The sequence below is a fragment of the Phaseolus vulgaris genome, chromosome 9 (genome assembly GCF_000499845.2).
Source record: "Phaseolus vulgaris cultivar G19833 chromosome 9, P. vulgaris v2.0, whole genome shotgun sequence".
Classification (NCBI taxonomy): domain Eukaryota; kingdom Viridiplantae; phylum Streptophyta; class Magnoliopsida; order Fabales; family Fabaceae; genus Phaseolus; species Phaseolus vulgaris.
Window position 1 is genome coordinate 15,471,595 of NC_023751.2, and position 15,805 is coordinate 15,487,399.

At 34.2% G+C, this 15,805-nt stretch overlaps 1 protein-coding gene across 1 annotated transcript in view; it reads right to left on the minus strand.

The window, feature by feature from the left end:
- Nucleotides 1-15,805, minus strand: part of LOC137820412 (protein TIC236, chloroplastic-like) — a 33,922-nt gene that overhangs the window by 2,969 nt on the left and 15,148 nt on the right. The window contains exons 5-19 of the mRNA XM_068624494.1: nt 13,249-13,389; nt 11,331-11,393; nt 10,048-10,278; nt 9,873-9,956; nt 9,125-9,282; nt 8,421-8,940; nt 7,308-7,478; nt 7,102-7,161; nt 6,187-6,309; nt 5,459-5,734; nt 2,930-2,995; nt 2,430-2,558; nt 1,521-2,348; nt 1,162-1,442; nt 726-982 (exon numbers count right to left, since the gene is read on the minus strand). Coding sequence (XP_068480595.1) covers nt 726-982; nt 1,162-1,442; nt 1,521-2,348; nt 2,430-2,558; nt 2,930-2,995; nt 5,459-5,734; nt 6,187-6,309; nt 7,102-7,161; nt 7,308-7,478; nt 8,421-8,940; nt 9,125-9,282; nt 9,873-9,956; nt 10,048-10,278; nt 11,331-11,393; nt 13,249-13,389 — 3,388 coding nt within the window. The remainder of the gene's footprint in view (nt 1-725; nt 983-1,161; nt 1,443-1,520; nt 2,349-2,429; nt 2,559-2,929; nt 2,996-5,458; nt 5,735-6,186; nt 6,310-7,101; nt 7,162-7,307; nt 7,479-8,420; nt 8,941-9,124; nt 9,283-9,872; nt 9,957-10,047; nt 10,279-11,330; nt 11,394-13,248; nt 13,390-15,805) is intronic.

A 15,805-nucleotide genomic window follows, 5' to 3' on the forward strand; every position in this document is an offset into this window, starting at 1 on the left:
GATTATTTTTTAATCCTTGTTCTCCACTTTATGTTCTCTGTTATCTTGCACAAATGATTGATCTTGGCATCTCCAAATGTATCATGAACTACATATCATAGCAAAAAAATAGTCAGCAATGGGCCAATTGACTTGTAAACCCTATAGTTATGACCAAGTTTTATTGAGTTTGTAAGTGCTTATAGAAAAGTTGGATGAGAAGGTTTATGAAAAAGTTAAGGTGCCTAAACTGAATTCAACTTTGTGAGAAATTTAAGGAAGGATAACTGCAATAATTGGCAGAACTAAGACTAATAATTTGTTCAAAATGTGCTACGTATGAAGCAACTCAGTGGGTTGGAGAAAAATGCAATAGATGCAAGGATAGCTTCTTGCCAACGTTGCTTATTTGGGATAGAATGGTCAGTCTTCTTAGCTTCTTGGTGGTGTTTCACTAGTGTTTGTTTAGTTAAATTGATCACAAATTCACAATACTAACTGCACATAATTGGCAGCAACAAAATAATTTGAGAGAAAATAAATATGCCTTATTTAGATTTAATACATGCAGAGTCATTAGATTATGTAACGGTGCAGAAATCCAGAGTCAACTACATTCCTATAGAAAGAGGCATGAGAGTAATACATTGCAATAATAAGCAAGTCAATTCTGATTTAGAGAATTATTATAAGGAAATGGAAGAAGACTACATGCTAAACCAATAAATAAGCATGTAAAGTATTACCAGAGCCAGAACTTTGAGAAATTTTGGTCATCGGAGAAGCAGATTCTGAGCCAAAATACTGCGGAATATATCTTGAAGCAAATGATTTATCAATGCCACCACCGGGAAGTGCAGATTGATATGATGGGAATCTATTAGGAGAAGAACCACCCCTATCATGTGGCAAATATACTTCCCCACGACTAAGTTTAATATTTCCAGAAATGTTAGGTTGCAATATGGAACCAGTTATTTGCACCTGGGAGTTGACCTGGCCACTGACAAAGTAGGCCTTTTCAAATAAGAATCATATAAGCAGATAACATACTACAAAGTAAAAGTTACATTGTCAAAAACTCTATAATATTTGAGATTTAATGATCACATCAGCTACATACATCCATGAATAAGTCAAGACATAACTTAGATCGCTAGTGCCAGAAGCTAAAGAAGCAACCTTAAAATACTTTTTGCCCGCACTTCTAGAACTTCACACTTAAACTCGATCTTGTCATCAAGGGCTCCTTCCTTAGTTCTTAGAGGAAGGTTCCCTTTCACTAGTAGCTTCCCCTTTCTGCCTAGTCTACTCTCCAGTGAGGAGATGGATAACCTGTTTGATTTCATGTGCACAGTTCCACCAAAGTTGGTCAGTGAATTTTGGAACACGGGTGAAGATATAGTTGCCTTACGGAAAGATGCATATCCATTAAGCACTGGTTGATCAACAGTACCTCTGGCCTGTTAGGTCAAATGATGTGACAAAACTTTAGAGAAGTAAAAATAATTATTTAAAAAAATTTTATTCACCACACCCACCTCAAGCATGATATCAGCACTGCCATGAAGCCAATTGGCACAAGGAGATAAAGCTGTTACCAGCATCATTCCCCCATCTTTTATATCAACATCAACCCTGACTTCTCTAACATCTAAAGTTTGCCAATTCAAACCTTTAAGGCTTTCTGCTAATTGAGTATTCCAACCTTTTTCATTTCTGTGCCAAGAAACTTTTTTCTCTCTGGCATGGTTGGTGGTTGTGCTCCCTATGTTATTCTTTTTCACCAATTCAGGAACCCAAGTATCCCTACTCTTATCTAATTCTACATCTTGCTGTAACATTTTACTTTGAAAAAAATTAACAGGAATAGATCCTTGAAGTCGCACATGACCATTCTGGATCAAAGGTTCAAATTTTGCATTGAATAGAAAACGATTAGTTGGGGTTAGAGAGGCAACAACCTCTGCTCGATCAAGAACAATTCCACCAATGACACCATCAAGGAGCCTAATTTGAACATCACATTCTGGTTTTCCTAAACTTCCTCTAAGATTTCCTTCCATATGCAAGATCCCCTTAATGGGTGCTAACAATTGCCGCAGAGAATGAGCAACATCATTCGCTGCATTATCAATGATCTGTACTAGTGTTGGTATCAGACTAACAGGAAAATTTAAGACAGCAAAATGAAGGTCAGTTTTAGGTCCTAAGAAAGTTCCATCAGCATGAATTGTGGCATTATCCTTCTGGACAAGAATTTTCTTCAGGTGTAGACCATCATCATTACTATAAGTACCAACTGCTGAGACACACTGAGTTCTGTGTTCTCCCCACTCCCAATCCTCACCATGGAAGTCAAATTCTGCCTGAAATAGAATAGAAAGGCAATCTTCAAAAACTAGAAGATTATGCTATTTCCCAATATGCAAAAACAGATAAATTTTTACCAGGGTGTCCCCATTCCCTCCACCACTGGCATTGAGGGAACCATGCCAACAACCTTTGAGTTCAAGTAAACCAGGAAGGCTCAAATTCTCAAGAACATTGTTTGACGGAACATGAAGCTCCCTTATTAACTGCAAGTTAAATGTCATTAATGACTGACAAAAAAATCAAATTTTGCAATGAAAGCCATTTGGATTATGAATGCTATGAATCAATCTGTACAAAGCTTGGAGCTTTTGGTGTTATTCTTTAATTAGAATGGGAGTTTTACCTCGTCAATCTATATTGACATTTGATGCAAACTTCAATACATAGATTACCAAGGTGAAACCCCAATTTTGATTGGAGAACAACACCAAAAGCACCTGAAGAAGTACATCTATGTTCTGTCCTCAATAAATAAACATTACATGTGCACTTCATGTTGGGAATACAAAATTGGATGCATCAAGTATCGTGGCTTTTGAAAATAAAATAAAACATAATGATTGTTTAATGATACCTCAAGCAGTTCTTGAATGCTCATAGAATGTAATCCCGTTGACTGTAAACTTCGAATAAAAAAATCCTGCAAGGGACATGGTAACATGCATGGTCAGATTTCTATTTCTTAAAATATAAGTATACAGTAAGGACAGCAGGTTTTGAGGTGACAAGCAATAAGTATAATCTTTCCCAAAGTATAGATATGTAATGAACGACTGACAATCATTAAAGTGTTCACCAGATGTATACCTGAAAACATATATAAGACAATTACAGGGATAAAATATACTTTAAATGTTATTGAACTTGAATGCTCTACTAATTTACAATTATAACAAAACAGAGGCTGATTAGAAATAGAACCAGTGATATAATATTCGGGTATAGTGTATTCTTGTTGATTAAGGTGAATTAGGTATGCATTTTCTTACTTTTGGGTTTACTTTCCAGTAAGGTAAATAGATTTAATTTTGGCTTCATCACTTTGAGTTCTCAAAAGTATCTGTGGGAGAAACAATGATTTAGGAGACAGAAATTTGTTCTTGGAATAATGATTAATAACAGTATGACCCCACTAAACCTCCCAAGAAAACTAGTACTTCACATACGAAGGCTTCAGCAATACAATAATGCAACAATGAATCTGTATCCCAACTGGATGGGTTCAACTACTTACACGCAAAACTAACTAAAAGAAAGTATTTGCAACATTACAGGCAGTGACCACCATGGCATCTCACAGGTAAACAACACTTTTGTCACCACTTTCAGACTAAAGATTTTGGCAAACTCAGATATTTCTTGGGGATTGAGATAGAACAATGGTATTGATATCTGAAAGGAAGTATGCATTGGATATTTTGGAGGAAACTATGTTAATGAATTCAAAATTTGTTGACACACCCATGGATTCCAATGACAAACTCCTACCTAATTAGGGGTAGCCTCTCTCAAATCTTGAGAAGCACAAAAGATTAGTTGGAAAATTGAACTATCTTATTGTTACTCATCTTTCTTTACAGTCCATGTGGTGAGTAAATTTCTTAATTCTCCATCTGCACATCATTGAAATGCAGTATATTGAAGTACATTAAAGAATCCCCTGGGAAATGTTTGATATATGGTCACAATAACCATACATTAAAGGATCTCCTGGGAAATGTTTGCTATATGGTCACAATAACCATACAAAAGTTGTTTGTTATTCAAATGTTGAGTGGTCAGGATCTCTCAGGATCTCCTTTTGATAGAAGATCCACATCCAGATATTGCGTCTCCATTGGTGATAACTTGGTCTATTGGAAGAGCAAGAAACAAAAATGTTTTGGTGAGATCTAGTGCAAAAGAAGAACAGAGTTATGGTTTCAACTACTTGTTAACTTATTTGGCTTAAATAGCTACTTAAATGAGACTTATATGTGATAATCAAGCTGCTCTTTATATTAGCTTTAATCTCGTCTTTCATGAAAGGACCAAACATATTGAGATTAATTGTCATTTTATTCAAAAAAATATTGTATCTGGAACAAATGATCAATTAGCAGATATTATAACAAGCTAGATAAATACGATTTATATGCACCAACTTGAGGGGGAGTGTTAGATATAATTGTCAATGTAATGGGCTTAACCCATACTTTTTTATGATTAATCTCTGTATAAACATAACCTATGTGTACATTAGATACAAGGGATTTATCCTATATTTTTTTCCTTTACTTTACTAACTTCCAACAACCAATTAACTAAAATGTTCACTAAGTCTCGTAAGGAGTATGTTGATGACATTTGTAACAAATTTGTCTCATATGCTTCAGCTTGAGGGGAGTGTCAAAGATGATTTGATTACTTTAATTATGGATATGATATGATTTGATCAAGAAATATCTACCAAATATTTCTCATTATTACAGATTGATTGTTTATATTGCATCTCTTCACCATAAATAAGAATACTCATATGTGTACACAACACATGGAATTCATTATACTCCTTGGTTTCTCTCTTCTAAACATGGCTCCAAAATGGTACACCATCCTTTCCTATTTTGTCACTAATCCTTCCAACAATATTCATTTTTTAATCAAGAGGATATTTTGTTATTAGGTTAAGGAGAAAATTCAAAGGCTTTAAAATTTTTCAACAAGAAAAATTGAAGTACCACCATCAAACTTGAGCCTGTTATGAATTCAATCCACAACAAATACAAACAAGTCCACAACAAAAACAAACAAGTCAACAACATGAAAAACCTAAAATTGAATTTGGATTCCTCTAGCTTTATACTATTAATTTTCTGAAAAAAATGCACTTGGTGTGGGTTGGGGCAAGGGAAGCAGGGAAGCCAAAGCATATTCTAATCAACTTGAAACCTTAAAAGGTGAATATTTGGCAATCTATGGTTTTCAAGAGGAACAAATAAACCATGCAGCTAAACTCCCTAATTAACCAAGTTACATGTTACGAAGATTGAATCGTCAGCAAGGTATCTAAATCAATTGACTTAGAATCTGTTAATTAATGACATATAAAGCATAATACAACCTTTGATCTTGAAAGAACAGCAGGATCCATACTTTGTGATAGAAGCCTTGCAAGAGGAAGCATCTCAGCAACCTCAGCTCTGGGAACTACAAGTTTTATTCTCCACCTACCCATCGAAGATATAACACTACCAAGATGCTCAGACAAAAACCTTTCTAAAATGCCATCTCCTTTTATGTCAACAGGGATACAATCTCGAGTGCCAGGTAATACATATTCACCATGTATTTCATAATAACTGTGGCTTTGTTCCAAAACAGTTTTTTCAATTGTGATCTGAACAATAGAACATCAACTGACAATTAGTAAAAAACATAGTACAATGTGCAGTTCGGATACTAGTGCAACATAACCACAATTTAATGCCATTATTACCATAATAAAATTGAATTTGACGAAATGAAATCACTGATTTTGTCAACTTTAATAATCAATCAGCAAATGTCTTCACTAAGTCTTTGAGGGGTCCTATAATTATTTATGTTTGTATCAAGCTCAATGCATATGATTTATATATGCGTAACCTTGAGTGAGTGTCACATATTGTAGATATCTTTAGTTAACAAAACAATCATAGGATTCAAAGAATTATAGAAATTAGCCAATTATTTTTGTTGTAATTGTTACCCACTCTACATAACAATATACTCCATTGGGTACAATGACACGCATTCAGTCACATGCTTGCTTTCACTTCTTAACCTAAGAGAATGAACTTAGGAACTCACAACATCTCCACTCCACCTCGCTGCCACATCCAGTGCTTCACCAATCACCCCACTGAATTTTGGCGAAAGTACAGATATGATTCCATGTCCTCTTCTTTTCTGAAGATTAAGCTGGATTTCTGCCTGGAAAAAAAATGGCAATCAGCTAGAAACCACAATACTTTTATTTCACGACCATTAGATAATGCAATGACCAAGTCATCATTCAGGCAAGACTGAACAGAAAAAGGCAGAAATGAAGTAGCCACAAATCAGATAGAAATGTCAAAAGTTGCATATTTCCCTGATATAAAGAAAAAAGGCAACTAGCTGAAAAATACCACATTATTTTCATTACATAACAATTAAATAATGCCTTAACCAAGTAATTATTCAGGCAGGAATGAACAGAAAAAGGGAGACATGAAGAGGTTAAAAAAAACGGTACCTCCTCATTTCTTTTAAAAAAATTGTAATGCCTTTATATACTTAAATAAAAATACATTTCTTTTACCACCATTAGTGGTACCTCCTCATTAATAAAAATATTATAGTTTCTCCTAATAATATGAGCTTTTCGGATGCTGATCGGCGACACCAATTAGAACCTACTGTTTTGAGTAAATCCTTTAAGCCTAAAGGACTTTTACATAAGCAGGTATGCATACTAACTACAAATAACCAGTGCTTGATCTTCTAGCAGTTTATGATTTAGAGGTGGGTATCAATTACTAATAGTAATTTTTTGTCCTGAAAGCCCTCATTTACTCTAAAAAATCTTGAGTCAGATGAATAACTCATGCAGAACATTGAAAACTGTCTAATCCCCTGACAAAACTGGGTCAACTTCATATGATCAAAATATGCATAGGAGTGTTTTACAAAGACAAGAATGATAAGTAATTATGAAGTCAAATAGGTAATATTATGGCTTACTCTACGTATAGTTCCCCTGAGAGAAGCAAGCTCCAACTCGTTAAGTGGAAAATGACATACCTAAAAGTACAGCCCACAAAAGCAAGAAAAATGAGAAAAATATCAACATTAACGTTTGGGCTCATATGGCGTGCCTAAAAATATGCCAGCATAGAAATAAATATATCTGGATTCAATTATTCCACCTATTATTTAAATATAAGTACCTCCAAGCTAGCTGAATAACACGGTCGAAAATCTACGTTAGCCCTTAATTGCCCTTTACGAAGGGAAATGCACAACACTGTTCCACTTTTCAGACCACTTTCACCACTGAGCTGTAGTGGGCCAACATAATCCACCACAAGACTTTCATCAGACCTACCAGAGGCATTCAACTACACTCCAATAAAGAATGGAAGTTAGAAAAACTAATATATGTAGAAGAAAGCCAGACAATTTGAAATTGTTTCCCATAAGGATGTTCGAAACTTACAGACATAAAGATGTATACCTTAAATAAAATAACTACATTTTTTAAATATGGAGACCTAGGGGAAAAGGTCCTTTTGAAAAAAATACAAATATAAATTATATTATAAATTGTACAAAGGAGAAATATCCAATTTAAGATAATTCACATGTACATGTGGATAAGTTGACCTAGACATAAAACTCTTATCAATCAATTTCCTTAACCAAGGGACAAAAATCACAAGCAAAGCAGGGCCTGCATAATTCTCTAGAAGAGTTTCATCTTGAAGTCCAAATCCAACCTTTTAAATTTATTTTCAAAATAAGCTAGATCCAACAAAAATCTACAAATTAGCTTAACACTTGCACATAAATCACGTTCAGGAAGCTTGTCACCAGGCTTTATATGTCGAACATCCTCAAAACAATTTTGGTTGTGTGACAGAAGAGTGAGGGTTAATTGAAACATATTCACTGTATGGGAATAGATCTAGAGATTTCACCCATCAAAATATCAAACATAATGGATCAATAGATATTTCAAAAAAGGAATCTTGGTAAAATATTGCTAGTAAGGAACAATTAACCATCCAACTGGTTAATTAAGTCAACAAGCAATTACTTGTTAACTGATCTTTCAACATATTAATCATTAGCCCATTAACTTCTCATGAATTTAAAAACCTTCACCAAGAACTTATATTTCCCATCTCCACCCATATTTATTAAATTCAAATTTCTTTAATAGCCCACCCCCCAAAAAAAAAACAGAACTGTATTACAATTTGATACTGCCAGGATGTTTGTTAAGTTCATAATATCTGAAAATGAAACAATTTTTACGAGGAGAAACTTTTATTCATCACCTTTATATATTCGGGAGAAACACTCAACGATCCAGACAACTGAGGTGCAAGCATCAATTGATTCACTTTGAGACCAGAGATTGAAACCTCACCAACGAGCCTATATGAACTTCCTTTCTCCAACATATGCAGTTTCTCGTTCTTGTCAAAATTTTGTTTAATAATAGTGGTACTAGGTTTTAAAAGGTTTCCCTGAAACTTGACTCTTCCTGCTGCTTTCAAAATCAAAGGTCTTGGAAAATCCAACATATAAGGAGTAACCAAACTAAAGAATTCAAATCCATGCATGTGCAAATCAAAATCAACTCCACCAACAATAAATGGAATGGTTCTTGGTGCATTAAACTCTTCTCTTCTAAGAGAGAAATTATCAGAATAAGAAGTTTGAACTTTCAGATACAAATCAAATGCAGCTGAAGCAAAATTAACAGTGATGAAACTATGGGAGATTATGATATCTCCTCTAGCATCACTTAGAGACCCTTCTGCTGTCGGTGCAGTCCATTTTATATCAAACCTCCTGCAATAAAAAAATTATTTAACAACTCATCGAGAAGGAAAGCGGCATTAACAAGTTGGTACATGCCAACTTGAAGTACAAGAAATTTTGATAATAAGGAAATGGAGAAATCGTTAATGATATAAAGTAAGAACCAATTTTACTAAATATTAATCAATCAAAGCTGATAAAGGAATAATCTTACGGTCTTAAAAGAGATCCTGAAAGTTTTGTGTTTCCATTCAAAACCCCAAATTTGAGTGGCATCAAATGATGATAACTGGGAACATAACGAAGCATGATTTTTTCAAGGATAAAACTTCCTGAGAAGTTTGCATCTATTGCTGTGTCATCATCCAAAGCCTGAGAACAAAATAGTATACATTAGCAGGGTGAGTGACAAAAGTAGAGAAAACTGGTGCAGAGGCACACAAATGGAACAAGATATTCACATTCTGAAATTTTGTTTTAGCCAAATCAATGAAACCTACTAATACCCTGATTTGTGGGAATAAGAATCACTACCTTTCATGTCATATTTTTACTTGACTGAGTCATATATTGACAATGGATGACCTATGAAGTATGAGACAAAAAAATTGTATCCTAGCAAACAAGTGACAGAAAATGAAAATAATTTATTGACAAAATTCCTCCCCTACCTGAAAAAATGTCATAAAAGGAGTGTGTATAAGGGTGGCAAAAATTACATTGATGTGCAAAAACTTCCAAGAAGATCCTCTCCCACATAAATAAGTAAATAAATAAATATAGCATAGTAAAGTGGGCAAAACGTTGGTGATCCACCATTGCATTATCATGGTAACACCTCTATACATTCTAGAAAACTGGAAAAAGAAAGTGCTAACTATTTGCTAAATAAAAGAATGCTACTTCATGGCTAGGAAAAGAAAAAAAATAAGCTATTTAATAGTTTACAGGTAGTAATATACCTCTGAGCATATCCACACTGTTCCAGCCCCTTGAATTTCACCACCATCCACTAGGCTCGCCCTGATTCCATACAAATCAGCAATCTGTGCTATGCAGTGGAAGTGTTACCAAACATAAACAATGAGTCAAAACTCTGAACCACCGAGTGCAAAATTATTACCACTTTCAACTTACACAGTTATCAGTGTTGAAAGTGAAATTGGCAGATGCATGTGAAAATGGTACACGATCAAATACTGCCAATGCTCCAGCCTCCGTACTTTTAGCAAGTACTTCAGATGCTTCAGTTGTAGGAGTCTCCACATGTAAAGAAGAGAATGTCCTAGAAAGCATCCCAGTTCCCACAAATATAGGAGTATCCAGTGGGCCTTGACAATTAAATAGAGCAGTCATTGATCCTGCAAGCTGCAATCAATAAACTTTGATTATGAAAAAAAAATTAGAAATACAAGGATTGATATTGGATAAGCTAATACTTAATTTGGTTAAATTATAAATTTGGTCTCCACACATCACATTTTTTTTTGTTTTAGGCCCAATATAATCTAACATTTTGGTTCCAATAAGGAAAATAATGTATGAATAATTCCTCTAAACCCTAAACCTAACACTTAATTTAGTTAAATTATAAATTTGGTCTCCACACATCACAGATTTTTTTTTGTTTTAGTCCCAATATAACCTAACATTTTGGTTCCAATAAGGAAAATCATTTATGAATAATCCCTGTTGTTCATTTAAATTATAACACTGTTAAATTTGGTGCCTATACATAACACCATTTTTCCTTTTAACCCCTAGACAAGAAAAATGCACTCCATTTTGGTCCCTACACATAACATACCTTTTTTGTTTTAGTCCTTGTAGGAAAAAATACTCTAAAGCCATTACTCAAGCAAATTACGGGGATCAGTTTTATAAAAATACATGGATCAAAATGTAAGGTCTTCAAGTAGGGGCTTGTTGATTGAGATCTCATTTCGACTGTAGATAAAGTAGAGCTTATAAAGACTTAGGCAATTCACATCTTACGATCTAGCTTTTGAGATTGAATTGGGCTTAGCCCAAATTCAAAAGGACTAAACAACAAAAGAACAAGACAGTTGTGGGGACCAAATTTAATCCATTACTTTTTTTAGGAAACAATTGAAATTGACATCAGGCACAATATGTCTCAAATTTTGAAAATCTATGTAACCTAAATTTTATAAAAAGCTCATTTGTTAGCTATGAAATATAGTGAGTATAAAGAAATGATGGTACAGAGGTACTGCCCTTTAAAAATAACAAAGAAAAATTGAAAGCAAAGTGAACGAAGTTTATGAATGACTAAGATAAACTCACATAAAATTTCAATGTTACTGTTTCCAAAGAAAAAAATGTAAAGATGGAAATGATCAATCTACTAGAAAACTTAAACATGTCTAAGTTAATGCATTGAACTTAAGAAAACATACTGGAAACAAGAGAGAGCTCATATTGAAAGTTCTCATCAGTGCATTCACTTCAACAGTAGGAACCTGGAAAATTGATCAATGTATTAGGGAAGATGAAAAAATTATAACTTTTTCCTCAAATTCAATGAGGTGAGAATAGTTGAAGACAAAAATAAAAGAAGACTGATTATTAGTGAATATTAGAGAGTGCACATTGCATACTCAGTTAAATGATACACATACACAGAAATAATAAATACACAATACTGTTCACAAGCAAGGGTAATTATACTATTTCAGTTTCCTAGATTACAATGAACATATGCATTAGAGTGAGCTAAATCTAATCGTATCTAAAATTCCAACACTACCCCTCAATCAAAAGCATCCAGCTTACTGCAGATATAAAAAAAATTTGGTACCCCTCCCTTGAGAACAAATCAGCCAACTGATAATTTTTTATAACTATATTATTAGTACGGAATATCTACCACCTTTGCAAATGACTACTTTATCAGAAAACCTGACTGGCCACCTCTAGTGGGATCACTTCTCCTAACCACATTTTTTCCATCCATAAGACTCAAACCTAAGGCAATGCTTAATAGTATAGAGTCCAGTATCACTCAGACCACTTGAACCTGACAAAGAATGTGCTAATTTCTCCAAAAGTATTCATTAAAGAAGTGATAATGAATTTCTACATGTTTAGTTTGTTTATGGAAGATTGGGTTAGAAGCAATGTATGATTGTCACAAATTAACTTCATAGCTTTACTTTAACAACACAATTTTAACTTTTAAAAGTTGTTTCAACCATATGAATTCACATTTAGTGAGAGTCATAGCTTACTATAAGCTTCAGCACTTGATCTTTGAAAGCACATGCTAGTTATTGCTTTACAAATGAACTTCGATTTCGTCCAAAGAGTTACTCAGAGGTGGACCTCCTATCACAAGAGATTCAACCTAGTTTTCAGCATAGGTTTTGGCTTAGTCCCCCTATGTGTGTTTGTATTTTTTTTTTTCTGTTTTGTGTTATCTTTCATGTGATGGCATATAACAATTGGAATTTGAGTTGTCGGCTTAGCTAAGATGTCAAGTTTCATTGTGATGTCAAACATGAGTTTTATTAAAAAAAAATTGTCTTAATTGCAGTCACTCTTAGGCTACCGTACGACTTCTTTGCGGTAGCCTTAATTGTAGTCTCAAGGGTGGCGGTTTAGTCCCATGTTAACTAAAGATATGGCTTAAATAGAACTTACATAGCTCAAACAATCCTCACCTTACAAACCGGTTTTGTAAGGTTGAGATAGGTCCTAAGTCCAAATTCTAAGATGAAATCCCCCAAGATATCTATTTCCAAATAAGAGGGAGAGCATAGATGATTGTGGCAATCAAACAGAATCAGGCAATTTTCTGGTGCAGCTAGAGTCAGGACCTGCTATAATTTCTCTCCTCACCTCATGTGTACAATATTTTTATGAAGAATCATTTTCACTTGATTCTTAGGTCCAAATCAATGTACAGAATCAGCCTAGTATCTCAATTTATTTACCCTCGTTGTAATGGTTCATTAAGTATGAAATACAATTAATTTTCCCTGTGAAACATTTTTTTCTTATTTTTATTTTCTAAATTCAAAAACAAGGAGAACATAAAGTTCTAGGAACCTAATACAAAAAAATGGAGAAATACTCCTCAAGGTACTAGTGCTTTGATACCATGTCAACTTTTAAAATTTTAGACTAGAAAAATGTAAGAATGACGGTCAACAATATGTTATCAGAGTTTACTCACATTTTACAATAACCTAATGCAGTTATTTATAATACTACTAATAAGGTCAAGGCAGAGTATAAAACCAAGCCCTTAACCCTACTATCTACTAACAATAAATAAATAATTATGAACTCAATCACACACACATAAGGGAGTACCTGACACACAAGATGAAATTCTCCTTTCTCGGGATGAATGCCAAAATCTCCAGATGCTTCTAGAGGAATGCTGCCAAACCAGCCACTTGCATTATGTAGAAATATACTTTGACCACGAAAACATAAACTTCCTGATGTGTTCTGCAAGTAAAAGAACATAAACAAGAGAGGACAACATCTTTTACGTTCAAGTGTGCAAGCAACAGAAATATGTAGCGGCTGCAGACCAATATTCCTTAGCACTTTATATGAGACCAAAGGTCCAGTAGTCATCTAATCAACAATTACTAGTATGTGTCAGATTTAATCTAAAACCCACTGGTATTAAATGAAGGTGCTCATATTTTTAGGGAAGGAAATAATTGTTCTGATAAATTGGCTAATCTGGATGTTTATAATAAGTTAGACATTTTTTGGTACTTTGTTATGCCTCCTTGTCTTAGTTTGGATTTTTTTCATGACAAATAACAATTTCCTTTATTCCGTATTTAGGTTGTGCTCCTTTTTCTTACATGGGTTTTGGTTTGGTTCCTCCATGTTTTGTATTCCTTTCTTGTCTCTTTTATGTTATGTTTCATATGATGGTAGATGATTGGTGGATTTTGAGGTGTCAGCCCAGCTAAGATGTCTAAATTCACAGTGATGCCCAACATGAGTATTATACAAAAAAAATGAAGTTGCCCAACAGATATGTTACACTATAAGAATTGGGACACACATGTGAGACTTCCTACCCCCCTCTGTCCACATATGCATGACAGTTTAGATGATTTACCAAGATTAACTATAGACTCTGATACCATGTCAAATTTCAACTAAAACCAATTTGCATTAAGTAAAATTGTCCAACAAATACCGTAAGTCACACCCCAAGAATTGGGGCAGACTATTTATTCAACAGTAGACAGAAAAACTAAAATAAAACTACACAGCAAGGGTTTGTACCAAATATGACCTCTCATCCCATGTAAATTATAATTTCAGACATCCATTCAATGCATTGCATCAAACAAGATAGGGCAATCACCCATTACAAATGTTGTTATTTTCTTCCCAAGCTTCACAATTATTATCGTTGTTTGTCAAAAAAATAAAGTACTATTTCTGGTACAACAATTTCATATATTTAACTAATAAACAAAGCATATAATATTCATATACAAACTAATAAGTAAAAGCATCATTAGGCATCTATTAGAATAGGCTTAGAATAGACTTTATGAAAAAGTTGTTTTAAGTTGTACCTAGGGACCTAGAGATACTTGTTTTATAATCTTTCTATCCTTCAATGTATCTCAAATGAATCTACCATTTCTATATAAATATAAAAATCTGAGACTTAGATAAGCTCTCTAAAATATAGTCTCTCTTTAGTTGGTATTAGAGCAGCTCAAACCCACTTTGTTTGTTTGTCTTCCACGGTGCAGAAATGTCTGCTACAGTCTACTGTCTACTGTTGTCAAACGTCACAGTTTTCTCCAGAGACCACCAGATCAGGAACGTCTCTTTCAGTGATGGCCAACCCCACAGGTCTTAGACAAAAACTACTTCATGCGATGGCTTGCACAGCCTCTTTTTCCATGTGCATTCTTCCAACCATTGCGGTGACAGTGTGCCACCACAGTTTGATTCATTGTCCTCTATATGTCTCATTCCAACCTTTTTTGTCCCATCCTTGTGGGTTGATTATTTGGCTCCCCTTTTCTCTTTGTAGAGTTCCCATTTTACCCTTCTTTTCTTATCAAAAATGGCTTATGGCAACACACTATTTTTTCAAGTTCTCCCACCATTTCGTTAGAAAAGCTTAATGAAAAAAATTATTTATCCTGGACAACATCGGTTGAACTTTGGTTTCTTGGTCAATGGTTTCATGATCACTTGGAAAAGATGATAGCAAGTTCTCATAAAAAATACTACACAATGACAAAAGTTGGACTTTCAACTTTTTGCTCTATTGTGGCAATTTGTGGAATCCAATAAACTGGGAACCCTCAAAACATTCTAACTTGCACAACCTTTTGGAAAAAGACTTACGAGTACTTTTGTAAATAGAATTCAATGGCTCTTTGCGTCTACCCAAAAACTAGCATCGTTAAACAAATAGATTATGATATGATATCTTTTATTGTTGAAGGTTAATCTGCTATTGAAGGATTGAAGATGTTCTCAGAAGTTGCACAAATTATATATGGTCACAATCCTTCATGCAATGATCCAAATTTTGATCATATTAGGGATCAAATCTAACAAGTCTTTCAACCACGGAAAGCTTAACACAATTTCGTGTTACAGCTCTTGGACGTAGAAAATTTCAAGAATCTACTTAATCCTTTGCCATGGTATCTACATGTGGAAGAGGAGGTCGTGGTATCATAGGAGAGGACATGGTGGTGGTGGTAGAGGATGTCCTCAATGCACATTATTAAGATAAAAGAGAAAGGGAGAGAGAGAGCAATGTTATGAAACTCGAGAATTGTAAAAGGATCAAAATGGGGATTAAAAATCGTAACTCGAGGAACGTAACTTGACTCGTAAGAGTTACTACTATATGAAAAAT